Source organism: Podarcis raffonei, chromosome 8, assembly GCF_027172205.1.
Source record: "Podarcis raffonei isolate rPodRaf1 chromosome 8, rPodRaf1.pri, whole genome shotgun sequence".
NCBI classification, from domain to species: Eukaryota; Metazoa; Chordata; class Lepidosauria; order Squamata; family Lacertidae; genus Podarcis; species Podarcis raffonei.
Window position 1 is genome coordinate 24098693 of NC_070609.1, and position 27257 is coordinate 24125949.

General features: G+C 44.9%; 2 protein-coding genes, 1 long non-coding RNA gene and 3 other non-coding genes across 9 annotated transcripts in view; 5 read left to right on the forward strand and 1 right to left on the reverse strand.

Moving 5' to 3' along the window:
* The window catches only part of EPB41 (erythrocyte membrane protein band 4.1), a 274098-nt gene that overhangs the window by 171274 nt on the left and 75567 nt on the right, over positions 1-27257 (reverse strand). The window lies entirely within an intron of this gene.
* On the forward strand, positions 6864-17652 carry TRNAU1AP (tRNA selenocysteine 1 associated protein 1). Of its 2 annotated transcripts, none has more exons than XM_053398595.1 (9): positions 6864-6991; positions 10324-10421; positions 11223-11322; positions 11936-11988; positions 13284-13415; positions 14365-14484; positions 15009-15171; positions 16014-16047; positions 17108-17652. In XM_053398595.1, the coding sequence occupies exons 1-9, from the start codon at positions 6965-6967 to the stop codon at positions 17257-17259; spliced, it is 879 nt and encodes a 292-aa protein (XP_053254570.1). In that variant the 5' UTR covers positions 6864-6964; the 3' UTR covers positions 17260-17652. The 2 variants fall into 2 exon arrangements, with proteins under 2 accessions (XP_053254570.1, XP_053254571.1); XM_053398596.1 differs by having other exon boundaries at positions 6871-6991; positions 17126-17652.
* LOC128418656 (uncharacterized) lies at positions 20734-26773 on the forward strand. Of its 3 annotated transcripts, none has more exons than XR_008331733.1 (4): positions 20734-20954; positions 25062-25128; positions 25486-25571; positions 26680-26773. It is a non-coding gene; the product is annotated as an uncharacterized LOC128418656 (long non-coding RNA). The 3 variants fall into 3 exon arrangements; XR_008331731.1 differs by lacking the exon at positions 20734-20954 and adding an exon at positions 23163-23308; XR_008331732.1 differs by lacking the exon at positions 20734-20954 and adding an exon at positions 23784-23812.
* Positions 24166-24306, forward strand: LOC128420435 (small nucleolar RNA SNORA16B/SNORA16A family). Its single transcript, XR_008332038.1, has one exon. It is a non-coding gene; the product is annotated as a small nucleolar RNA SNORA16B/SNORA16A family (small nucleolar RNA).
* On the forward strand, positions 25248-25380 carry LOC128420440 (small nucleolar RNA SNORA44). The gene has a single exon (XR_008332042.1). It is a non-coding gene; the product is annotated as a small nucleolar RNA SNORA44 (small nucleolar RNA).
* On the forward strand, positions 27177-27250 carry LOC128420447 (small nucleolar RNA SNORD99). Its single transcript, XR_008332049.1, has one exon. It is a non-coding gene; the product is annotated as a small nucleolar RNA SNORD99 (small nucleolar RNA).

Below are 27257 nucleotides of genomic sequence, written 5' to 3' on the forward strand. Positions count from 1 at the left end.
ACAAAAGCAACTGACAAATGCAATAAGTAACAGCGGTAATGACAATAACGTTTTGCTGTACATGTAATAGTATACTCCCCACTGAGTCGCAAGCAGACAGACAGAGGAGTCTTCCAGCAGCATTCCTCTTCGAGTTCCTGAATCCCAAGTGAAGATCTCCGAGCGCCTTGTGTGTGGGATGAAAGTCCCTTCCTTTGTGACATGGCTGTTGCTTTTAGAAAGGCTGCAGGGATATTTCAGTCTAGCAGCATGCTTAGTCCAAATAAACAGCAGCTAAAAATAACCCAGTCACCAGTCCCCAAAGCAGATGTTGGGCCTCACTGGGAATCCCAGGCAAAATTGTCAACACAAGCGAGGAGAAGGGTGTAGTGGTATTTCTTTCCAACCCACCTGACCCAGACTCTGAAAGCAGACTTGGTTTGTGAAATCCACTGAAGAACCTCAGGAGGAACACTTGTGATTTCTGGAGTCCCTCCGGCACTCTTCCCTTCTTTTGGTTCTTCTGCCCTCCCCACCTATTTCAATTTTTTTCTTCAGCTGTGCGTGCTTAAGGATAGGAATAGAGGAAGCTGCCTTGTGCTGGTCCATCTAGCTCAGTATTGTCTACACTGACTCTGATTGGCAACAGCTCTGCAGGGTTTCACACAGGGAGTCTCTCTCAGCCCTATCTGGAGATTGAATATCAGGCCTTCTGCATGCAACGCTTTACCACTTCAGAGTGCACATCTGTAAGAACATAAGGCTATAGGAAGCTGCCTTATACTGAGTCAGACCAAAGGAGCTATCTAGCTCAGTACTGTCTACACTGACTGGCAGCAGCTCTCTAGGAATTCAGACAGGTCTTTCCCAGCCCAACAGAAACACTGGGGATCAAACCAGGGAACTTCAGAATGCAACAAATTAACAACAAACTCCATAATAATTTTGGGTTTCGTAGTTAATGGGCCCTACATCTTCTTTTGCAGCTGCAGGCCTGTGAAGATTTCCTAAGCAACCCGACTTTTAGAAGACATTACTCAGGGCTGAGAGAATGTGGGAGGAAAGGAATCTTAAAGCTGGAAAGCAGCTACTAAAAAGATTGAAAGATATTTATCCTTGAAGCATACAACGCTTCAAACTGCCACAGCATGACGGAGCCAGCATTTCCCAGTGACAAATTTTCCCTTGTGATTTCTGGAGTCCCTCTGCCACTCTTCCCTTCTTTGGTTCTTCTGCCCTCCCCACCTGTTTCCACCCCAGAGACACATCACAAGTTCAGGGAATGCTCCAAGGCAGGGCTCAGCAACCTTTTTCAGCCGTGGGCCGGTCCACTGTCCCTCAGACCATGTGGTGGGCCGGACCATATTTTGGAAAGAAAAAAAAGAACAAATTCCTATGCCCCACAAATAACCCTGTGATAGGAATTTTATGGTCTTAGATCAATAAAGATCAAGCTTTCTAGCTGCTTTGCTTCTCAATATTCTCTGGTTGGCCTCTGTTATTTTCTCCTACCAATAGGGAACCTATGTAAGGACTCTATATGGGCTCTTGGATACCCCATAAGGGAAAAGGGCATATTTTATTTACAACAACCCCAAGATGCACTTTAAATAAAAGCACACATTATACTCATGTAAAAACACGCTGATTCCCGGACTGTCCACGGGCTGGATTGAGAAGGCGACTGAGCCGCATCTGGCCCCCGGGCCTTAGGTTGCCATCTCTGCTCCAAGGCATATCAAGAATGACATTAAGTTAAAGAAGTATCAAAGGGCTGAGATGTCAGCACAAAAAGGTAGTCCAGTCCTGGGTCACGTTTGGTCAGCAGGAAGGTGTTGCTACACAGATCTCTCTAAGGCCACAGATAAAATATTGTTAGTATGGCTTTTTGTGTTTCAGAAAATGAAAACAGTTATAAAGAAGATGAAAAGCATTTTTCTTGCTGATTGACTGGAAAGAATGTCTCCAATTTCCCATTATTTTCTTCCCATGCACTATACTATTGTTTTCATCTGCAAGAGATTTGTTTTAGGCACTGTTGAGATTCTGTCCAAATTTTCAACAAAGCAATCCATAAGCACTCAGCTAACATCTCAGAACCAGGAGAACCATCTACTTAGCCACTGGCTCTTTACCTGATGACAAAGTGAGTATGCAATGTTTATAGCTTGAGCTAAGACCTAGGTCACATCCACACCAGACATTTAAAACACTCTTAATCCACTTTTAAGGTCTTTAATTCCTGCCAAGAATCTTGGGAACTGTAGTTGGTTAAGGGTGCTGAGAGTTGTTAGGAGACCCCTCTAAGAGGTAGTTAGCAGCACTCTTAGCAAACTAACATTGCCAAGATTCTTTGGGAGAAGCCACTACTGTAAAAGTGGTGTAAGGGTGCTTGAAATGTATGGTGTGGAGGTGGACTCATTTTGGGATCCTCTTGACCTAAGACAGGCTTCGCTGGACCTCAGATTAGCTGTCCTATTCATTCCTAATGGAGGCTGACCTTTCCAAGTTTGAGAAAGTTCATAGGAAGCCCCAGCACACATCTAGCTCTGAGAAACTTCAACTACAAGGCAAAATTCCTATTGGTTTTGCAGCTTGTTTGGAAAAGAAAGTGTTCTGTATCCAGAAACACAAGGTTGCTTTTAGAACCCTTTCTTTATAGGTCTGAATGGTGCAGTTAAATCCAAGGGGGAGAAATGATCATTCATTTCACTCCTTCCTTTAATAAATATTAAATTGCCCAGATGGAAACCTTTGCAGTGACTGCAGGCAGCCCAGCCAAGATCTAGTTTCTTGTGGTTCACAGGAATTTCCTGTCCTGTCAACACACATTTCCTCCATCCCAGGGAGGGATGTTGTTCAAAGCAAACAACATTCCTTGGTTAGCAGAGAAATGGCATTGGCTGAAGAAAACAAAAAATAAATGAGATTTGGTTGTGTTGTTGTTGTCATCACTGATGACTGTTTGGAACTGGAGCTGCTTAAATAGCCAGAGCCATGTTGGATGCTGAATCTTGTCGACACTGATGGAATCCTATTGAAGATACACTGTGGACTTATTTAGATAATGGCATGGCGTCCAAATTATTTATTTCACATATTTCCAAACTGCTTATTGATCTAAAATAGGTCCAGAAAGTGACTTACAAGGAGGGTGGACCACTTGCTACTGCATGAAGAATGCATTTTAAAGTGTAATGCACCTATCTTAACAGCACAAGCCCATTTACTCAGAAGGAAGCCCCAATGGCTTCAATGGTACTTAAAAGGTAAAGGGACCCCTGACCATTAGGTCCAGTCATGGATGACCCTGGGGTTGCAGCGCTCATCTTGCTTTATTGGCCTAGGGAGCCGGCATACAGCTTCTGGGTCATGTGGTTAGCATGACTAAGCCGCTTCCGGCGAACCAGAGCAGTACATGGAAACACCGTTTACCTTCCCGCTGGAGTGGTATCTATTTATCTACTTGCACTTCGTGCTTTCGAACTGCTGGATTCGAACCGCCAACCTTCTGATCGGCAAGCCCTAGGCTCTGTGGTTTAACCCACAGCGCCACCCACGTCCCTTCAATGGGGCTTACCCCCAGGTAAATATGACTAGGATTGAGGTCTATTTTGGTTGCACTTGAAGCCCACTGAAATCAACATGAAAGGCTTGTGATGGAGCTAAGCCACAGTAATGTCTAACATAGTCTGGATCTAGCCCAGTATTATTATTTTTTCAGTTGGAGATGGAACTCAAGAGCAAGAAAATAATCGAAAACCACATTTAAAGTTAGCCACGAAGCGAATTAAAATACCTGCTGCCTTCCGGATATATAACCTCTGCAGAATTAGCAAAGAGATCAACTTAGAATATAGCCTGGCAGATAATTGCCACAAGAGCCACAATGTACACAGCATAAAAATACCCAACACCTTGGCAAAAGCCCCACCACCTGTTTTCAATCAAAGCTTTAAAAAGGCTGTGATTGATTCTCTTCCACGGGATGCTTGTAAAAAACATAAACGGACAAGATGTCATGCCAGCTGGGAAATTCTTCTTGGCCCCTGAAATTTTCTCTTGTATTATTTAATTGTATTTTCTCTCTCTTCGGCATAATATAGTTTCTTTCTCCATGCCATGCACAATTTTACAAATTTCTATCATGCCTCCTCTTATCCATCTGTTCTCTAAACTAAAAAGCCCTGGCTGCTTTTCCCCCAAATGTTTTCCAAGTCCACAATATCATATGCTGCCTTGAGAGCACATTACAAGGAAAGATGGGATACACGTGTAATAATAAAACACATTTTGCAAATGATTCCCACTCCTATCAGTAACTTGTGTTTGGCTGGTCCAGCTGATGGACCCCTCAGTTCTAGTTTAAAACAAAACAAACAAGAGTAGATACCACAAGATTGAAGTCTGCTTTCCTCCCCGCAGCCTCCACTGGAAACGACCATCAGAAGACACTGCTGTTTCAAATGGGGGATGAGTAATAAAACAGGCAGATGATGAAGTTTCACCACTGCTCTTCCAAGTGACCCTAAAAGTGGAGCTGCTTGTGTAACGAGTGAAAGGAACAAAAAACATGCCAGGTCTCTGATCATTTATAAGCACTGTTAGGGAGGAGGGAATTTTTAAGATTATGTGGCCCATCAAATTATATGATCCTTGTCTTAAAGTGGGTGGTGCGGGGGAGAGAGTTGATAAACATTTAAGGCATTTCATCACACACTATAATGGGAAACAGATTCTCACAGCATCCCTTATTCTTTCTTGGGTGTCAGTAGCTGTTCCAAGCTTCTGACTCCACCCTTGTAAAGCCTTGCAATTATATAAATAGATATAGATGTAGCCAATTAATTCCTGATCTAATGATCAGCATGCACACGTCATTGACATAAAAAATGCTAGTCCATATTTCCTCTCATTTAATCTGGATAGAACACTTTCTGGAGGAAATGCAACAAATTAAGACGGAAACAAACAAACAGAAAAAAACTGGTGCCAACATTTCATTTCCAATATACCATCATTTCCAATATACAGTTGTACCTTGGTTCTCAAATGCCTTGGTACTTGTACATTTCGGCTCCCAAACGCTGCAAACCCAGAAAAAAGTGTTCTGGTTTGTGAACATTTTTTGGAAGGCGAATGTCCAACATGGCTTCCGCTTAACTGCAGGAAGCTCCTGCAGCCAATCGGAAGCTGTGCCTTGGTTTTCGAAAGATTTCGAGAGTCGAACAGACTCCTGGACTGGATTAAGTTTGAGAACCAAGGTACCACTGTACCATCAACCCATTTACAATATTACACCCAGAGCTGACACAAGGTGTCAGATATCATTTTGCTATCACCTTTAATTGCAATAGTCTTTGGCTGAATACATGGCATAGATTTAAAGCACATGACTTCCTGCCCCTGCCTAAAAAATAAATAAATCCTGGGAACTGTAGTTTAAGGGTGTTGGGAACCATAGCGATGTGAGGGGCAAACAGTTGTTTCCAGGATTCCATATGCTTTTAAAAGTATGGTGTGCAACAAAGCCTAAATCACCATCTTCTTTTAATCACATGTATCTTGGAGATCAGGCCATTGCTTTTCACCCTTTAAAGGAGAAATGGAGAGCCAGTGACCCTCCAAACGTTCTGGACTCCAGCTCCCATAATTCCTCACTGCTGCCCGTGCCAGCTGGGGCTGCTGGGAGCTGAAGTCCAACAACACCTGTAGGTCCACAGGCTTCATACCTGCACAGTAACACGTCAGAAAGTCCAGCACTTACAATGATTCTTCAACATCAACTTCGTTGGACTGGTCATGTTGTTTGGATGCCTGATTATCGTCTTCCAAAGCAACTACTCTATTCCAAACTTTAAAATGGAAAGCGTAATGCTGGTGGTCAACAAAAGAGGTTTAAAGCCTCTCTCAAGGCAAATCCTAAAAAAAAGTAGTATAAAACTGACAATTGGGAACATTGGCCTGCGAGCGTTCCAGTTGCAGAGCAGCCTTTACCAATGGTGTCGTGGGCTTTGAAGACACTCGAACTCAGGACACAAGGGAGAAATGTGCTAAGAGGAAGGCACGTTTGGCAAAGCCTCACCATGATCAGCTCCCGCCCAGGAACCTATGTCCCCACTGTGGAAGGACGTGTGGATCCAGAATTGGCCTCCACAGTCACTTATGGACTGTTAAGACTGTGTTCATAGAAGACAATCTTACTCAGCTACAAGTGATTGCCAAAGAAGAAAAAGACTACCACCATCCCATTGCCACACACACCCAGATTCGGAGTCCTCAAACAACCTGGCGCTGACTAGGGTTGCCATATTTCAAAAAGTAAAATTCCTGACACCTGCAAAGTGGGTGTCACGAATTCTACTTTTTGAAATATGGCTCTCTCTTTTTTTAGGAAGACCCCAGAATCGCTGAGCTAAACCCACCAGAATTGTTAAGGTTTTTGGGGACACAAGCCCAAATTGTTGAGGAAACCTAAACCCCAAAACAGTGATTTTAAGCTTTTTGGGGCGGTTTCCGCTGCTTTTCCTATCCCGTTGCCACACATCCGGGTTTCTCAAATCGGCAAAATCCCCCCACGCCACTTTTGCCAGGACAGACCAGGAATTTCTCCTAACGCAGCAGGGCGATAGGCCTAGCTGAGCCCCGGCGCGAACCAACACATGTACCAATGACCCTCCTCCTCCTCCCTGACACGCAACCCTGACACGGCCTTGCCATAGCTCCTCCCCACGGGCAGAGGCCGCTGTGGGCGACGCCGAGGCCTACCCGCGCCCCTTCTTCCGCCTCGCTCGGGCCGCTCTAGCAGGAGGCGGCGGGGGGAAGCCCGTGGCGCTGGAGGAAGCGAGCGGGGGAGGGGGAGCCAGGCCGCGGCGTGAGGGGACCACCGCGAGGAAGAGGAGGAGGAGGAGGAAGAAGCGGCGGCGGGGCGGGGGCGGGCCTCCCCGTCGCCCCGGCCCAGGCGCCCAGGGACGGCGGGGGCAGCATGGCCGCCAGCCTCTGGATGGGAGACGTGAGTGAGCCAAGGGCCGCGGCGGCGGGGCGAAGTTTGGTGGGCGGCGGAGGGAGGTGACGGGCGGGCGGGCGACGCCCACCGCTGTCTGTGCCGCAGGGCGCCCTTCCCTCCCTTTCCCGCACCCTCCGCTGCAGTTTCCTCAGCCTTTCCTTCCATTGGATGCTCTTCGCGGGCAGAGCCTTCTTTGCGCCGTGGCCCTTTCCCCCCGCGGCCTTTCCCCTCAGCGGACGTTTTCCCTGAATCTGCAGGCGCCTACAGAGGAGGTTGCGTAGTAGCCCCGCCGAAGATTAGGCCGTAATAAATGGTTTCGAGGCTCCTTGGTGGTATCTCAGCTCTGCTCAGAGTAGACCCGTGAAAGCCTGAGTTAACACCTCCTGCCCGCGAATTTCAGCGGGTCCACTTAAAAGGGTGCAACCCTTTCTGCTGCGGGTTTTTTTCTCAGCATCGTCGTCACCTCAATCTTTATAAGGTGCCACAAGGACACTGGTGCTGCCAGTGACGGATTTACATACAGTATAGGCTAAACAAGCTATAGATTAGGGCCCCAATCTCTTGGGGGCCCCAAAAAAATTTAAAGGAAAAAACTGGATGTGCATTTCCAAAATATAAGATAAAAAATAAAATAAAACCTACATACAGCAAGTGTTGTGTAGGCTCCTATGATGTAAGTAATGGGTCCCGCCTGCTAGCCTGCTCCCCAAAATATCACTGGTTTGCTCATTTCTATATATAGGGTGCCTACATTCTGCATGGACTGGTTGCATGGCAGCACGTGCAAATGGCTTTAGATACCTATTAGGTCCATAAATTACCATACAGCATATATTCAACACACACAAAAGCGGCAATTTGTTGTTGACAAAGGACAGCTGGACATATAAAGGGCCCAATTACCTTCAGTAGCTTAGGACCTCATCAAACCTAAATCCAGCCCTGGTGGTGCTTTAAGGTGATCTGTGGTCTTGCTCTGCGTTAGCAGTTCAGAAAGGTGCTCTCTGGCCTCCGCTGTTGGCTAGGAGAACAAGGGTAGCTGGTGGGGTTTGCGCTCCCTGTTGAACAGAAAAGAAATAATAGCAAAAAGTCCAGCCAGGTCACATCCATACACCAGAGGCTTACCTTTCAAGGCACATGCTGATTTTTGAATAGCTGCCACTTCCTCTGCTCATTTTTCTCCTGCTCCTATGGATCAACTCCATTTTTCCCCTGCCCAACCCTGAAGCAGCCCACCCCCCAAGACAGAAAAGAGTGTGTGCACAAATGTGGGTTAAAGTCAGGATTCGGTGGAATTAATCTTGAAAAGCACATCGAATTGAACGGGAGAAAGAGCATCACTTTTTTCAACTTCTTCCTGCAGCTCTGTTAGGTTTTCAGGGGAGGAAAAAGTAACCATCCTAATCACCTCGTGACTGAAGGGGCTGTGTGTGCCCCTGTCTGTAGGGTTTTGTGAGTTCCAAGGGCAACACTATGCCTACAGGTGCCATGTTTGCCACCCCTGTGGTACAGTGAATTGTACAAGATTGTGTAAACTACTAGCCTAACATCCATAGGCTACAAAGAATTGCATGCAATGTCGTGTGTGTGTGTGTGGCAAAAATCAATTGCCAGGCCTTGCACTTGCAGAAGTTCAGCCATATGCCTCTGTATTCTGGTTGCTTGGAATCACAAGTCAGGAAAATGCTGTTTCACTCAGGTACTGTTTTGGGGATATCTATGGCATTTAGTTGGGATGCGGGTGGTGCTGTGGGGAAACCCTCAGTGCCTAGGACTTGCCAATCGCATGGTCGGCGGTTCGAATCCCCGCAGCGGGGTGAGCTCCCGTCGTTCGGTCCCTGCTCCTGCCCACCTAGCAGTTCAAAAGCACCCTTAAGTGCAAGTAGATAAATAGGTACCGCTTTATAGCGGGAAGGTAAACGGCGTTTCCGTGTGCTGCTCTGGTGCCGGTTCGCCGGAGCAGCTTCGTCATGCTGGCCACGTGACCTGGAAGTGTCTGTGGACAGCGCTGGCTCCCGGCCTCTAGAGCGAGATGAGCGCACAACCCTAGCGTCTGTCAAGATTGGCCCGTACGGGCAGGAGTACCTTTACTTTATGGCATTTGGTTGGCCACTGTGAGAACTAGATACTGGATCAGATGGGTCATTTGTCTGATCTAGCAGAACATTTCTTTATTTTTTCAGTTAAAATGGATAAAAATGACTGGGTAAGAGTGGCAAACTAGGCTAGAAGACCCAGATTCAAGTCATCCACAAAACTTTTAAGGAATCTTGAGCCAGTAACTGCCTCACAGGATTGTTGTGAGAATTAGAAAGGGCCTTGAGTTTTGTGGAAGACATGGAGTAATAATTATGATGATGTTGATTAGATTTGGGGACTACCTAAAGGGAGGATTTTACATGGAAGTAGTGTTGAGCTGAGAATAATTTAGATCTACATGCACATGGAATATCTGTAGTTTACATGACGGACATCATTGTGGTTAGAAACCTCTGCACACTTAACTTTGGAGTGATTCCCACTGAACTCAGTGGGACTTACTTGAGTAAACATGCATAGGATGGCACTGTAACTCACTGCCAGAAGATGTGATGGCCTAGGCTTCAGTGGCTTTAAATGGGGATTGTTGCCTTCTTGGACTGAGTTGGACTCTTGGTCTGATCCAGCAGGGCTCTTCATTTGTCTTTACGAGTAAGTGGTTCTTGGAATGGGGAGTGTAGGGTCCTTGTAGGTTTAGTGACATTCCTTCCTCTCCCAAATACCTTGCAAATCTTGTAACATCATGAATTGGCAAGTATGCCAATAAAAGCCCTAATATGTTTATACTGTTTTTCGTCTGCAGTGACACTGCGGCACTCCTGATGTTGCCGGACAAAAACTCGCATCATCCCTGACCACCAGCTATGCTGGCTGGGGCTGATGGGAGTTGGAGTCAAACATTGTATGGAAGGACATGCATTCCACATCCCTGTTGTAATATATGGACCAATTTGACCAGGAACCGTACAGATACCTTGTGCCTTCCATCAATGTACCGCTTTACTTTGTTTGCTTAGATTATAATCAAGTTTGCTGTGCTCTGAAGAGTGTAAAACTGCTGCAGGTTTACTAACCTCCCTGTTCCTAGCCATCTTGTGGCTCCCTGCATAGAGTTACTTGCTTCACACTTTAGCACTCATCATTCTGATAACGGGTGTACACATGCACACCTCTTTAGGCTCTGTTGCCTACAGGCCAGAAGGTGCCATTCGCCTTTTTAAAATGCTTCTTAATTTTGTACAGATCTTTCTTTATGGCTGCATTACCTTACTTTCTCTTTTTTTCTTTTCCCTCTGTAGCTGGAGCCGTACATGGACGAGAATTTCATTTCGAGAGCCTTTGCTACTATGGGAGAGCTAGTTCTGAGTGTAAAAATCATTCGGAATAGGTTGACGGGGTATTTATCTGTATTTTGTGTACTACTCACCTGGTATGCATGTTGGGGGTGTGGTGGGGTGTTTCACAATACATATACAGACAAAACCAGTGTTCCTGGAGTTAAGATCGGGATACAGATTGTTTGAACAGATGTTTTGAGCTGCCCACCTCCTATTTGTCTATGGCCAAATGCTGCCACATAATTCATGAAGCCAAGAATGCCTTATTTTGACCTACTGTTCAGGGCAGAGGTGGGGAACCTGTAGCCCTCCAGGTGTTCTTGGATTCTAGCTCAGATCAGCCCTAGACAGCATGGATCACAACCGTTGTAGTCCAGCAGTCTATGTATGCCAGCACGTTTCCCACCCATGTGTGTGTTGTGTGTTCATGCATGAGAAAGAGATGGATCACAAGTAATCAATAACATTGATTGAAAAAGCCTTAAATCAGAACAATAACCACAAAACCTATTGAAACAGATATAGAATTTGACTGGTCATTAAATGCAAAGTTAGGATCGTACAGCTTCATGGTAAAAAAAATGAAATGGCAGAAGATACTAAAATAGTACATCCCAGGTTATGACTTTAAGAATTTTGGTAAATAAAATATTTTTAATCTGGTGCTTAAATGAGTCTAGCACAAGTGCCTTCCTAACTTGTTCTGGAGAGGTTACTACACAAATAGCATGGCAGTATGAAAACACTATCCTATTGGTCATCAGTTGAAAGGTTCGTGGAAATGAACCATAGCATTTTTCACTAGTCAGTTCGAAACACATGTCTTATTAATGTTTCCTTTCTTGTTTCTTCTCTTCCAGGATTCCAGCAGGCTATTGCTTTGTAGAATTTGCTGACTTGGCCACTGCAGAAAAATGTTTACATAAAATCAACGGGAAACCTCTTCCTGGTGCCACACCAGTAAGTAAATCACTGTAATTCTCTGCTGGGCACATTAATAGATGGTCAATTTAACTGGACACCCTTGGAAGAAAGTGTGTGCCCTTGTAATGAGAGCAGCCAGAAATCTCTCTCTGCCACTTTATGTCTTACTGCAGATATTATAATGAAGTTAGGGGCAATTTGATCCTCCCACTTTGAAAGCATTTACATAGTAAACCAATGGATGTTAAAATGCTGCATGAAGGGAGATGATGAATATATTCCTAGAAGCTTAGCCCTTAAATTTGGTAGCCAAGATTAAGAGCTCATATAATCTCAGAGTGAGGTTTGGATGAATGTGTTTTATTTGTATTGTGCTTCTTGCTGTTTGTAACATTTCATGTTGTTCGGGGATTCTCAGTCTGCTGTAGGAAAGGCTGCCAAAATTTCCATATGATGACATTCAATTGCCTAATAACCTGTATGTTGAAGCTGTGTTGAATATTTCCACAGTAGTGTGTGTGTGTGTGTGTGTGTGTGTGTGTGTGTGCGTGTGTGTGTGTGTGTGCCTTTTCCTAATGAGCCATAAACTGAAATGTGGAGGGCATACCTGTACTCAATTTTGTTTCTCTCTCTTTTTTAACTGTTTCAGACAAAGCGATTTAAATTAAACTATGCCACATACGGAAAGCAGCCTGACAACAGGTAAGTCAGATACTATGAAAACTTCTCAAATGTTTGCCAAAGCACCTGCACTGTCATTGTTGAAGGATGATAGTTTCCTGTTGTAAAGGGTTTCTAGAAATGTGTTGCTAACTCTGCAGTCCGTCTGTAGTAAAGGCCTGACAGACACCTGCATTTTCATCATTCGGTGATTGCATCACACAATGACTTGTATGTATGAAACAATCGGTCCAGATTAAGTGCTGCAAATAGATTCAGCCTCCATCATTGGAGGCAATGTGTCTCTGAAAGCCAGTTGCTTGGAAGACCAAGTAAGGAAGGTGGTGTTGTGCTGAAGTCCTACTTGCAGGCTTCCGGTTGGCTACTGTGAGAACAGGATGCCGGGCTAGATGAGCCATTGGCTTGACCCACCAGCATCCAGGCTCTTCTTATGCTATTAATTGTGAGCATAGCTCACATGGGGGAGTGAAGGTGGTTAATGCATCCCTGCTGCTGTTCGGACTGTTACTTACTTAGGAGCATTCAAGCTTTACTGAGGTTTGGAGTAACTGGTGAAAGTGCTTGAAACAACACTTGTAAAAGTCAGGAGCCTGTGGGAAACAATCACATACTCATTTGTTTCTGCTTATTATGGGATATTTTGTGACACAAGGCCTCATTGTACACATTGGGCTTAATTCTTTTTCTTTGATTTTTTGGGATCACTTTTTTAATAATATATTACAATAAGTAATGCAAAACAAACACTAGCATATCAGTGGAATCAAAGCAGCATGGTCAAAATAAGAATTGTAATTAATAGTAAAAATCAGCCAGGTGAAAACATAATATTAGGCTAAATTCTGTCTTGCAAAGAATTCCTTAACAAATAAGATTTGCTTGGAAAGTATACCTGCTAAAAATGTATTAAATAATCATTAAATGTTTCATACAAACCTTAAAATAAGTAAAAACCGCTTTACTTATATGTATCTCTAAGAATTATAATCTTTTTTGCCACTGGACTTGTTTAATAATAATAATAGTTTATTATTCCTACCCTGCCCATCTGGCTGGGTTTCCCCAGCCACTCTGAGCGGCTTCCAACAGAAGGTTAAAAATACATGAAATGACTTGCTACTTAAGACAAGAAAATTTGAAAGCGAAGGCAAGCAGTTAAGTCAGTCACATCAAATGAATTTGCCAGCTTGCGCCCATCATTAGTTTTACAGAAAAATAAAAAGAGTGTCCCATGACTTCATTTTCCTAATGACCAATTCTTCATTAATGTTGTTGTATTATTACTATTCTCAAGCTGCTTTTATTTTCCTCTTTAGCCCAGAATATTCACTATTTGTAGGAGATCTGTCCCCTGATGTAGACGATGGGATGATATATGAATTCTTTGTAAAAGTGTACCCGTCATGTAGGGGTGGCAAAGTTGTCGTGGACCAGACGGGAGTTTCCAAGTAAGCTCTTCCCTTCTGCATTTGGTACTGAATGGAGGCAGGATGGGGAAAGTATCTAATGCAAAGAGGTTTTTACTGCCCATAAATTAGTAAAGAGGAATGGGATTCTGATTATTTTGCATTAAGTGCTCACATACTAACAAAGGGGAAGGGAAGGGAAATAAACTTGTGTAAATATAAAAAATACTCATGTTTTATTTTACCTGGTTCATAAATGGTGGTGTTAAGGCTTCTGTTTTGTGTGTGTTTTTAGTATATCACTACAAACTGTTCTGATTATGCCATGTTTATTGGAGTGGCCTGAGAGACAGTTAAAAGAATGTGTTTGTATCGCTTATTATGCACAAGCTGTTTCAGTCGGATGCATTTAAGGTTAGATGAAGTCACACTGATATTTTTCCTGGATCAGCAACTTAAGTGTAGGGCAGTCCCAGCTTATGCAAATGCAAGAGCATTTAACAGCAATAACATGTAGATTGGGTGTGGTGAACCTTTGGCACCCCTAGATGTTGCTGACCTACAACAGCAAACATGACAAATGGCCCAGGATGATGGCAGCTGTAGTTCAGCGACATCTGGAGAGCCAAAGGTTCTCCACACCTGGTGTGGATGCAGTCCTAGCATCTGAAAGTTGCACCCACTCAGTGAATTTCTTGCCGTCTGAATCCAGCAGGTTTCAGTCACTGAACTGCCATGTCCACGAATCTTTCAAGATTGCTGTTTTAAAGAAGCTTTCTCCCTTCCTTTGCACACCCTGGGATCCCACTTCATGTTGAGGGAATTCCCAAGCTACTGAGCTGCTTGTGATAGCTGTCCATTTCTTACCCCCACCTCCAGTTCTTTAGGACTGAGCCAGGCAGGTGAATTCTCTGCAAATCCTTCCTTTTTAAAGGTATTTTAAAGTGTGGTCCAGCTCCTTGATTCTGACCGAATCTTTGTCTTTTGCCAGAGGCTATGGTTTTGTGAAATTCTCAGATGAATTGGAACAGAAAAGAGCACTGATAGAGTGCCAGGGGGCTGTCGGCCTTGGTTCTAAACCGATACGCTTGAGTGTTGCCATACCAAAAGCGTAAGTATGCTGCCTTAACTATATGGATAGACAAGTGGAGAGGCTAATGTAATGGAACAGATTAGGGGGTGGGCTGAGAAAAAGATAAGTTTGAGTATAGGCCTTATTAAAGAATGCAGAGTAAAGAGGGAGCGGAGGATAGGAGAGAACTGGCGGGGTGAGGGTGAGAATGAGTGACAAACAGGGCCTAAGGAGAGGATGGGTGATGTTGGCAAGAGATGAAGAGGAAGCTGGGCTGCTGAGGAGGCTGGCTAAGAATGAGAAAGCCTGTAAGAGCAGTACAGAAGAGACAATGGGCTGAACCATTACAAATGGCCACTAGGTCAAGTGCAGTTATTATAACCCTGGAGAATATTGGGTTGGTTAGTTAGCTAGTTAGTTAGTTAGTTAGTTAGTTAGTTAGTTAGTTAGTTAGAAGTGTTCTGGTGTTGGAATCAAATCTATTTCAATAGATGTTCTTGTAGATTAAACATCTTTTTACATACCCTGACATTTTTGCGATTCCCTCCCCCTTCTTCCCAAAGTAACCGGCTGAAGACAGTCGAGTACAACCAGATGTACAACTATAACTATAACCAGTACTACCAACAGTATCAGAACTACTATGCGCATTGGGGATATGATCAGAACACAGGCAGTTACAGCTACAGCTATCCACAGTACGGCTACACACAAAGCACCATGCAGGTAAGGGCTGAGCAAATTTGCAGGCTGGCTCATTTTTATGTAACGAGATCCTTGAGGCTGCAGTTGCATACCTACTAGGGAGTGAGCCCTATTGCAACACAGTGGGGCATATTTCCAAGTGACATGCATAGAATTATGGAATTATTATTACGGAAGGTATGTGCAAAATAAATACAGTGGTACCTCAGGTTAAGTATTTAATTGGTTCCAGAGGTCCGTACTTAACCTGAAACTGTTCTTAACCTGAAGCACCACTTTAGCTAATGGGGCCTCCTGCTGCTGCTGTGCCGCCGGAGCACAATTTCTGTTCTCATCCTGAAGCAAAGTTCTTAACCTGAAGCACTATTTCTGGGTTAGCGGAGTCTGTAACCTGAAGCTTATGTAACCTGAGGTACCACTGTAACATGATTCCTTGTTTGAAGCAACTGTGGTTTATTAATGCCCAAAGCAGGCCAAACTAAATCACAGTTTGACCTGTGTTTGGACATAACAAGCCACAGTTTAAATGAAGAAGAAGAAGAAGAGTTTGGATTTGATATCCCGCTTTATCACTACCCGAAGGAGTCTCAAAGCAGCTAACATTCTCCTTCTCCTTGAAGAAGCAGATGGCTCTGATTTCTTCCTGGCGCATGCTAGGAGGGAGTTCTCAAGCCAGACCAAAAAGCATCAGAGCAAATTGAAAACAGAATTCAAAAACAGTAAAACAAACTGTTTCAGCAGGTGAAGACGTGTATAAACCAAGTGAGCTAAGCAAGTCTCCCAGGGAAATATGGTCTGTGATGTTAGATGTGCTTAAAAAAATATTCTGGTTCCCTAACCATTTGTCATTCTCCCTATTGCAGAACTATGAAGAGGTTGGTGAAGATGCATTAGAAGGTAAGTTTGCCTATTGCAATTCTCTGTTAGAAATCAGCATCTGATTCTAAAGCACTCCAGTCAAGAGTTGTTCTGGAGCAGCAGAATGGCTGCAGGAATACAAACAAGAGAGGCAACCTGTTGCCCTTGGCCTAATTTCATGTGGATGGCAGGAAGTGGGGGGAAAGGTGTGGCAGAAAGAGAAAAGGGGGTGGCCCTGTCCATCACCTTGACAAATTACACCTGGTAAATTGCAGCCCTTGACAGAATAAAGGTTCCCCACCCCTGACATTTTGTTTTGCCTCACTTCCCTCTCTCAACCCATCACAGTAGGGTTTTGTACTCTCAGTACAGCATAGCTTGCTGTGCAAAATTTTCTGCAGGCTGCATCAGGAGAAAGATCTTTTGTTTCTATTTTGGTGTGATTATGTACCACTTTACCTATAGTTCACCTAAAAGTTCTGCTGTGCAAAATGGAGTGTTAAAAGTGACTTGCTAGTTTTGAGAAGTTTGGGAAAGACAGTTTTTCGAATTCTGACAGGCCAATGGAACAAGGCCTTCCGTGTCATCCAATCAAGGAAATTATTGTTACTGGCTGCAAAGCAAAACAGGGTTATAAAACCACAGTTTGGAGTTAGTTTAGTATCTTGATTTGTTCCAGAGCTGGTAATCACAGATTTCTGTTCAGACAAAATTGGAAACTGGTTAATTAGAGACTTCCTGACTTAATCATAGCTCATGTGGAGGGATGAGCAAAGGGGCTGTGTATACAGCAAAAATGCTCATTCATTCATATTTTGGGTTATGATCTTCTGAACCAACTTGGTTTCCAGATCTTAATTTAAGCAGTTCACCTTGCTTTCACCTGAGACTCACTCATGTGACTTTTAGAAGCCATCTGAAGGCAGCCCCGTTTAGGGAAAGTTTATAATGTTTGATGTTTTATCATGTTTTTAATGTTCTGTTGGGAGCTGCCTGGAGTGGCTGGGGAAACCCAGCCAGATGGGCAGGGTACAAATAAATAATAATTATTATTATTATTATTATTATTATTATTATTATTATTATTATTATTATTTAGGCTTCCTTCCTTTTTCAGATCCAATGCCCCAGATGGATGTGGGAGAAGCGAACAAACAGTTCATGGAACAGAGTGAAGAACTCTACGATGCCTTGATAGAATGTCATTGGCAGCCTTTGGACAGTGTCTCTTCAGAGATTCAAGCCATGTAGTTGCCTTGCTAAACACGGCGTCTCCGAGCAACATGCCAGCGTGCCCTGGACTCTAGCCAAGCACACGAAGCCTGCAGCTGGGTTGCCCCCTCTTTTCCTCCAGATTGCTGACTCAGAAGAGTACAGAGGAGGGCTTGCAGCAGTTTCTGTATGTGCTGAGCCGGCAGAGGAGCATTTGTGGTCAAATCTATTCATGATGAAAATAGAACTCAGACACTTAGGTTTTTTTCCTTTTCTTTCTTTCTTTCTTTTTTTTTTGGGGGGGGGAGGCACGTCTTGAGACAGACTTGTTAATCCTTGTCAAGGGGTTGTAATTTATAAACTTTTAAAAACAAGATGGTATGGTGGGAAAAATTTTACTTCCATGTACAATAAAAAGTATCTTTTACACAAGAGGCAGGTTTTGGTGTTCTCCACTGTGGTGCAAACAGGACTAGGAGTCACCAGAGGTTATTAAGGGTATGTCCTGAGATGGTCATTCTTCTCCTGTCCTGAGAGATTCCCCCTAGAAGTGACTGCAGTGAAACTTTGCTATCTGAGGACAAATTCTTCTTTTTTTAATTCAGGGGTGTTGGCAGATTTTAGCAAACCTGGTTATTTTCAGAGTCGGTTTCAACCTGTTTTAACCTACAACACCATCTTTTGTCAGAAGTTCCTGCTTCAGGCTGCATTGGGAAGTGTCTGAGCTGATGAGTGAGACTTGAATGTACAGTCATTGTTGGCCAGTCTTGCACGTTATTACAGTACCAATTAGAGCAGTCTTTGCTAACCTGGTGCTCTCCAGACGTTGTTGGACCAGGAACTCCAGTCCTGCAACATCTGGAGGGCCACAGGTTCCCCATCTCCAGTGTAGACAGTATTGAGCTAGGTGGGCTAGTCGCCTGCAGTTTCCTCTGTTTCCTGTGATAAGATATTAGTAATGCCAAGGGCAAATACAAATAATGTATTGATCGGTAGTAGGTAACAGAACAGACAAAAAAGTTCCATGCTTCAGTGATATGGGACCCTGTGGCCCTCCAGATGTTGTTGGACTATTTGCTGGTGTCAATGGGAGTCCAACAACTTCCAGAAGGTTCCACATTCCTGCTTTATTTTATGGAATTCAGTGACCCAAGTTGTGGTGAGGGCCATAGACTTAGGCCCCACCTCCACATACATTTAAACCACTTTAAACCAGCTTCGTCCCCACCCCCCAAAAAATAATTGGAATTGTACTTTGTTAAAGGTCCAGAGAGTTGTTAGGAGACCCCTTTTTGCTCCACAGAACTACAATTGCCGAAGTTCACTGGGAAGAGGGATTGACTGTTAAACTACTTTGGAAATTGTAGCTCTGTGGCAGAGTCTCCTAACAACTCTTTGCGCATAGAGTCTGCTGCCTAGGAGCAGCCCTCCAGCAGTTAGGTTTTAGGTTAGGCTGAAAGTAGTACCGTATTTTTCGCCCTATAGGACGCACTTTCCCCCTCCAAAAATGAAGGGGAAATGTGTGTGCGTCCTATGGGGCAAATGCAGGCTTTCGCTGAAACCTGGAGAACGAGGGGGGGTCGGTGTGCACCGACCCCTCTCGCTCTCCAGGCTTCAGGAAGCTATCCGCTAGCCGTGGGAGACGCAGCTCTCCCACAGCTAGCAGAGAGCTTGCCGGCACCCAGAAGCTTGGGGCGCGCTGGTCTCAGCACGCCCCAAGCTTCGGGCTTCGTGCAGCGCTCCGCTAGCCGTGGTAGAGCCGCGCGGCTCTCCCAAGGCTAGCGGAGAGCTTGCCGCCACCCAGAAGCTTGGGGCGCGCTGGGCTTAGCACGCCCCAAGCTTCGGGCTTCCCCTGCCCCAACCCCGCACCTGGGGGGGGGGAATAAAAAAAAATTCTTTATTTCCCCCCCAAAAAACTCGGTGCGTCCTATGGGCCGGTGCGTCCTATGGGGCGCAAAATACAGTAACTGGCTCAAGGGTCATGTGAGTTTGAGAGAATGCCTCTTCTGAAAAAGAGCCCTTCTGGGACAGATATCTACACACAATTCCCCCACCCCTGAATTGTTTGCTCTATTGACAGCAAATTTGTGCTGATTCATTAATCAACAAAAGTTCCTGTGATTAATTGGCGTAAGATGGCAACCCCAAACATGCACTGTCCTTACTGGAAATAAGGCCCATTAGGCACAATTGTAAGTCTTACTCTGAGTAGGCTCACTGAAATGCATGGACATGACTAACTTAGCTCCATTAACTTCAAGAGGGTCTGCTCTGAACTTAGGTGGGGACAACCAAGTGGTACTTGCTTCTTCTGCATAAACATGCTTAGGATTGTGCCCTAAGATGACTTCCGTTGAGTGACATTTCATGCTTTAAATGTGGAGTAAATCTCACTACCGCTAACAGGTACCACTCATGGGTTGGAGAAGGGCTGTGGCCCATTGTTGGAGCACCTGCTTTGCTTGGAGCAAGTTTCCAAGTTCAGACTTTGGCAACTCCACTTAAAAGGCTGAATCCCTGGAGATCTGCTGCAGGTTCTGTAAGAGCAGATGTGGGGAAACTTTGGCCTGCTGGATGTTGCTGAACTACGACTCCCACCAACACCAGCAAGCATGGCCAATGGATAGGGATGATGGGAGTTGCAGTTCAGCAAGGTCTGGAGGGCCAAAGGTTTCTCACATCTGTGTTAAGAGAGTACTGGATTTGACGGAACAGCCTTAATGCTCTAGCAGGCCATGTTTGAATTCGGCCATAAGGTGTTACCAGAGGGATTGCAGCTGAGTGTTAAACAGAGGAAGCTGCCTTATACGGAGACAGACAAATGGTCCATCTAGCTCAGCATTGTTTACACTGACAGGCAGCAGCTCTTTGTATCAGGTGGAGTCACTGCCAGCCCTGTGTGGATTAAACCTGGGATCTTCTGCATGCAGAAGAGATATCCCAGTATCCTCTTCTAAAAACAGCCACAAAGAATGCTGGTAAGCCAAACCCGATGCAATTGTTCTGTGCAGGGCCTTGGGTTTCTGCCTCAATACACTGCTCTGCCACTTTGCTATGGCCCTTAAAACACCAGTTTTGGCTGCAGAAGGTCCCAGCTTAAGTCTCTAACATTTCCAGGTAGGCTTGAGAGAAACTCCTTGCCTGAAACCTTGGAGAGCTGCTGCGAGGTGGACCAGCCTAGGGACGGGGATCCTGGTGCCTTCCAGATGTTGTTGGACCCCAACTCCCATCTGCCCCTGTCAGCCATAGCTAATGGTCAGAGCTGATGGGAGTTGTAGTCCCAACAAAAGGGGTCTTAGCGACCCCTAGTCTAGAGAAACCACTGAGCGAATGGTTTGACTGGCTATATAAGGCAGCTCTCCCTGTTCCTCTTCGTCCAGCAAATCTTGTGAGGAAAATAGGCAAGAAAAAATGAATGCACCAAAGTTCTCAAGGCAGGGCTTTTGTTCGTGCTTATGTCTGTTACCACGCGGCAAGAGAACATTGGCCTGGTGCGTTTGTTGTGCCTGACTTGAGATTTTTGTGTCCACAGAGGCGGAAGACGAAAGAAGAACGGCCTTTAAAAAGGCAACTGCTCAATAAAACTACATTTCCCAAGAGCCTTTGCGACACCGTTTTTCAAAGGAGCCAATTGGAGACAGCCTTGGTGCGCCGAAGCTATAAAAGGCCGTGCCGGAGGGGTGTTCTTTCTTTCTCCCACCCCCTTCCGTTAGCATGTGGTTCGATGGACGGAGGTTAGTAGTTTTCTTTTACCTAAAAGGGGGGGGGGTGCTATGCAATCGGTCGCCATCCTCCTCCGTTTGGGGGGTGATTCCTATTTGGACTCTTGATAGCGCTGCTGGAGGTTTTGTGCTACCTATTTCGGAGTGGATTTTGATAGCCAGCCCAGAGACACAATTGCCAGGCGTGGTTTTTGAGCAGCTGCAATGTTGGCGGCTCCCTGCGGCCGCCACCCGCGTAAGAATTCCTGCACCCGGTGCCTGGCGTGGGTTGCAGATCATGCGGGAAAGGGAGTCGCGTGTGTCTCTTGTCTGCTTCGTTGTAGCCTTAGGATCGGAAGCCCGAAAGCGCACCGTTGTTGGGGCGCACCCCATCCAAGCTTAAAACGGTCCAGAGGTGCATTATAAGCTCATCAACTGTTTATAAAGCAGTATCATACTGGGAGAAATATGTACGTCACCTTGAGCTACTTTGAGATGAAGGTAGGAAACAAATGCAATGAATAAATAGAAATAATATACTACTTTAAGCCCCCCTCCCCCTCCCGGATTGGTTTAACAAGCAATCCAGAATTCCCTGGGAGGTGGGGAGTTGTATCTCTGCAAGGGGAATAGGGTCTTTTAACAACTCTCAAGCGCCCTCAACAAACTACAGTTCCCAGGATTCTTTGGGGGAAGCCGTGGCAGTTTAATGTGGTCTATTGCCTCTTTAAATGTATAGTGCAGGTGGAGCCTAAAATTTGGCATTTAAGGGGCGAGATTTCTGCATTGCTGGGGGGGGTTGGACTAGATGACCCTCGTGGTCCCTACCAAATCTACAGTTTTATGATTCTTTTATTCTAGTCCACAAGCTTGTAGCTGTATTTATTTTGAATGTTTGTTACAATACACACGGTGGAACTGGAGGTGGCGTACGTTGTTTGGAGCCTAGTGTAGTCTGCTCTTGAGATGATCCGAGGCCTTTCGCAATATGCACCTGCTCCTTTTGGCAGGAGATGCTGAAGATTGAACTAGGCAAATGGCAGTATCTGCATGGGGCAGCATGCATTCTACATGCATAGAGCAGATGCATGTAAGATCACATGTTCAATCGTTGGCATCTCTGGGGGGGTGTATAAAGACCCCATTCTGAAACGCTGCAGAGCAGCTGTCTTGTCTGTGTAATAAGCAGTGCTGAGAGGTGAGCTAGAACTCTTAATCACTCTGCACCTTTAATGAGCTACACTTCTCAGGATTCTTGAAGGGAAGCCATGTTTAAGGTCATGATCCTGCTTTGAATGCATAGAGCAGATGAGGCCTTTGTCCCTTAAGGCTCCAGGTCCTGGGTCTAAAGATTTGTATAGTACTGCAGCTTCTGGAAATTCCAATAGAGCAGCTTAAGATGTGCTGTGCTTCCATCCAAGCATTTTGCCCTCTCTCCTTTGCCCCCCCCATCTCATTTTGCTTTTACTGTATTTTTATTTTGGCTCCTGTTGTTTTGAGTTGGGAAGCTGAGCTGATCCATAAATGCAGTAGTCATGTGGGTGGGGAATGAGAAACTATTTTTCACTTGTCTCCCAATTTGCACTGCTTGTATTGTGTGTCAGGGTAACTATTCTGTAACTACACAGCTATCCTGCCCAGCATTGATGGGCAAGGGGGGGTGGGGTTTGAACTTTTCAGTATTCCTATTTTCTCCCCCAAGAATTGCTAGTCACACGCAGACACTGGTTATCAGAAACTCCTTTTTAAGTTGCAATTTTGCCATTGCATGGAAATGAACAATATTGCCAGCTCATTCCTGCAGACCGCCTTGCTGCCAAGGCATAGTGACAGGGGGAAACCCAAGCTGTTGATGCTCTTTTACTTTATAGTAGCCTGTTTTTAGATTTGCCATGAGAGTGTCTTTAAACCTCTTTCGTTGTCCACCAGTATTTCGCTTTCCATTCCTAAGTTGGGAATAGAGTAGATGTTTTGGTCGGCAGTAATCAAGCATCCAAACAACATGGCCGGTCCAATGAAGTTGATGTTGAAGAACCATTGTTAGACTAGGGCCTGGCTGACCAGGGTTCAGGTCCCTATTTGGCCCTGAAGCTCACTGGCTGACTTTGGGCTGGTCACTGCCTCTCTGCTTAACCTGCCTCGCAGGGTTGTTGTGGGGACTGAGGGGGGGGGAACCATTTATGCCACCTTGAAAAAGGTGGGGGATATAAATGCAATAAATGAATAAGTATTGGGTCCCCAAGGTGGTATTCCTGCAGTTTTTCCTTGTGACCTCATGCTGCTTGCTTTCTGTTTCAGACACGAATGCAGGGGCACTGCAGAAAAGACCAGAAATGGTTTGCAGATTGGACTGGCCTTACTGTCCTGCTGCGCTGAGAATAAAGCAGGTATCACAACACTGAGCCATTCCACAGGCTACTCTTTGGGGGAACTGGAGAAGTGCATGCTTGGCTGGCTTTGCTTTAGCCCAGCTTTTCCACCCTGCTGCCTTCCAGATGTTAAATTACAGCTGCTATCATCCCTGATCATGACCCATGCTGCAGGGGGCTGTTGGGAGTTCTAGTCCCAAACAACTGGACGGCACCAGGTTGGGAGCACCGCTTCACTCAGGGATGTCCCCTGGAAAACTTGCATCAGAAAAATGTGCAGTGTATAAAACAATGCTGTTGACAAAATAACAGTAGCAATTTCCCCTTTTGTCTTTGCAGATGACCTGACCAGCAGGCTGACTGTTCTGATGGCGAGTCTAAACAGGAGCATGCCTTCATTTCCAGTAGGCTAAGTTGGCCCCCACCTTTCGCTGTTCTGTCAATACAGGAAGCCCACAACTTATTGGAGGGTTGCGCCTAAAGCCAATATCACATATAGTCCAACACACATTGGGTTCCATGGTGCGTAGGATTGCCAAAATCTCTTTCCCCCCCCCCCCAATTTTTGTGTGCCCCCCTTTTTTTGCCAAGCGTTTAAGCCAGTGGTGGCCAAACTTGGCCCTCCAGCTGTTTTTGGACTGCAACTCCCATCATCCCTAGCTAACAGGACCAGTGGTCAGAGATGATGGGAATTGTAGTCCCAAAGCAGCTGGAGGGCCAAGTTTGGCCACCACTGGCTTAAGCTAAATGGCATGCAAGTTGCAGGCTTACTGTATTATATCTTGCTTGTGGAGCTTCTTGAGTTGGCTTGGTTGATGGCTGGAGCAGATGGAACTAGATGGATGAGGAGCCAACACTTTCCTTTCAACACCCCCTCATGGCCCTATCGAAGCTGTGTCTGCCTCATGTGGCTGATGTAGTCAAAAAGGTGCCAAAAGTAACATTTTTTCCTTGACGGTCGCTGTTCAGTTTCTTCCCTTATAACTGCCCAGCAACACTTTCAGGAAAATACATATTTGTCATGGTGCTGGAGGGTGGCTGCATTGTGAAATTCGTTAGCTATGAATCCAAGAAGAGGGATTCCTTTTTAGATAATGTGACAAACATTCTGCAGTGCAGAGCCAAGGTGATGGTGTGGTTAGAGCAGCCTTCCCCAAGCTGGTGCCCTCCAGATGGACTAGGAACTTAAGAAGCTGCTTTATATGGAGTCAGACCCCTGGTCCATCTGGCTTAGTATTATCTGTGTTGACCAGCATAGGCTGTGCCACTGATCTCTGCAAACTGAGAATTGAGATAAGTTGCAGACCTAGAAAGAACATAATGGGTGTTTTTTACTTAAATTGCCCATGCCTTAATTTCAGACTAAAAAGAATGGTACGTGAACAAAGCTAAAGCACACATGTGTATATCTAACTCAAGGAAGAAACGTGCAAATATTTTCTGCTGCAGTGGGACACTAATTTCTTTCAGCCTTTTAAGAATGAAAATTAAGAATGACATTGACCCTTCCAGAATTATTACTGTAATACTGATGATTTCCATAGCACTGCCAATATGCATGGTGCTCTGCAAAGTACAAGCTTACAGTAAGGCAGCCTTTGTGGCTTTTAGATGTTCTAGTTTACAACATTCGTCAGCCCCAGACACCATAGCTATAACTGGAGGGCACTGGTTTGGAAAGGTGCTGTATAAAGAAGAGTATGTTTATATAAACAAAAGCATTGAGAATGCTTCTCCCATCTTATCTCTGCTCTCCATATCCCTTTTAAAGGAATGAGAAGGTGGAACGGCATTGGAAGTGTCTTCTCATGGAAGTCTGTGAACTTTGAAGCACCCAGGTAATAAATAAAATAAAGCGCTTGCTGGTCCAGTCTTTCTTGCCAGGGGTTTGAAGGTTGTGTTGTAATTCTGTAGTATCCTTATCCATTCAACTTTGTTCTTCTGCTGAGTAAGTGGGCTGCATGTTAAACCAAGAGCTATGGCTTAGCAAATAGCCACAGGATCTCCAACAACATGCAAGAACAAAATGGAAGAGACTTTGGCTTCTCAGGCTTTGTTAGCTGCAGATGTCACTCGACTCTCCTACACAGCTGCTTTCTGGGTGGCATGAACATATATTTTGGTTTAAAAATAATAATAACTACTTTAAACTTTTATATGTTGTTTATTCAAATATTGAGTGTCTCATTATTCAGCAGAGATCATCTGGAACCATTCAGTTCCTAAAAGGGATGTCCTTGTTGTGGTGTGACTCAGCCAGGTTAGCAGCCAATCCTTCAAGGTATTGTATACTTTTTGCTTCTGATCGTTCGTTGATTTTTATATATTTATAAAATGTAAAGAAGGCCTGAGGTGAATTATTGCAGCTGCCTGTAGCCTCCCTATCCCTTTCCCATCAGATCTGAATACCGATCTTATGGTCAAAAAGGAGGGAAATTAAAATATAAGTTGGCCCTAGTATCTTTGCTGGGACAAATCCTGCACTGAACTGGGCTGGCTTAAAACAATTTGTTTTGGAGTCCTCAGAATCTCTCAACTGTGCTGGTCCCACAGAAGGATACCCAGCAGCTGCCAGTTGTCTTTAATTTATTTCCTATTTTCCTACTTCAGTGGGTGGTCATCACTTTATCCTCAGAGCAGCCCTGTGGAGTAGGCTAGTCTGAGGGCTAGTGACCGATCTTTTTCACGTTTTGAACTTGAGAGCTTTGTTTAGACCAGGCATGTCCAACTCCAAAGAGACTGCAATCTTCTAATTTTGTATAAAAAAACTGGCAGTGATCTACCCAAGGTGGCAACTGCCCAGAGTTGTTGAGCTTTTGCAGGGGGCGGGCAGAGTCATGGAACTTTCTTTGGGTGGAGAACAGAGTTTTTGAGGGTTTTTTGTTTTTGTTTTTGTTTGTTTTTTTTTTTTTGTTTTGTTTTTTTTTGAGGGGGAGTAGAGCAGCTGCTTTATTGTGATCACTTTCTGTCATCCTGTGATCTACCTGGGCCACCACAGCAATCTACCAGTAGATAGCAACCTACCCGTTCGACATCCCTGGTTTAGACAAGTGAGCAGGGGAAGAAATCATGTCCTATTTTGATTTGCTTCTTTTGGTGCAGCCATGTCTGTACCACAAAGTCAATAAAAGGATTGCAAGGGGGGAGGTGCATGCCTTTGATAAATCATTTAATGCAAATGTATGTTGTCCTAGGACTCCAGGTTGGACTACAATTCCCATCATTGGCTGTGCTGGCTGGGGCTGATGGGAAGTGTAGTCCCATTCAAGAGTAAGCCCCCTTGAACCTAATGGGACTTGGTTCTGATCACACATCATGATTCAGGATTGCATTGCAAGTTTTCCAGATATATGGCAGGAGTGATGGGAGTATTGCCATTTTTATTATAGGACTGGAGATGCAGTGTGCTGAGCTTCCATTCTCCTCCTGAAGAGCATTCCCATGTGGAACAGGCAGGTGCAAAGGCGCCTCCAGCAATGTAAGTGCCTATTAACACAACAGTAGAAAAGGAGCTTGGTCTTTTGTTCACAACAGTTCATTGATGGATCTGTCTTAGGCAGGGGTCAGCAAACTTTTTTAGCAGGGGGCTGGTCCACTGTCCCTCAGACCTTGTGGGAGGCCAGACCATATTTTGAAGGGAAAAAATGAATTCCTATGCCCCACAAATAACCCAGATGCATTTTAAATAATAGGACACATTCTATTCATGTAAAAACACGCTGATTCACAGGCCAGATTTAGAAGGCAATTGGGCCAGATCCGGCCCCCAGGCCTTAGGTTGCCTACCCACAGTTTTAGGCAATGTGTGGTCGACAGCCACCTTGCAACAGCTTGGGAAGCACGTGTTTGGTCACAAGTGTGGAGTGCAGCAGCAGCACCTCCTCTGCCTGGTCTGTGATGACTCATTTTTCTAATGGTGACGGCTGGATGAATCCTGCGGATATGGGGCTGAGACCAAGCAGATAAC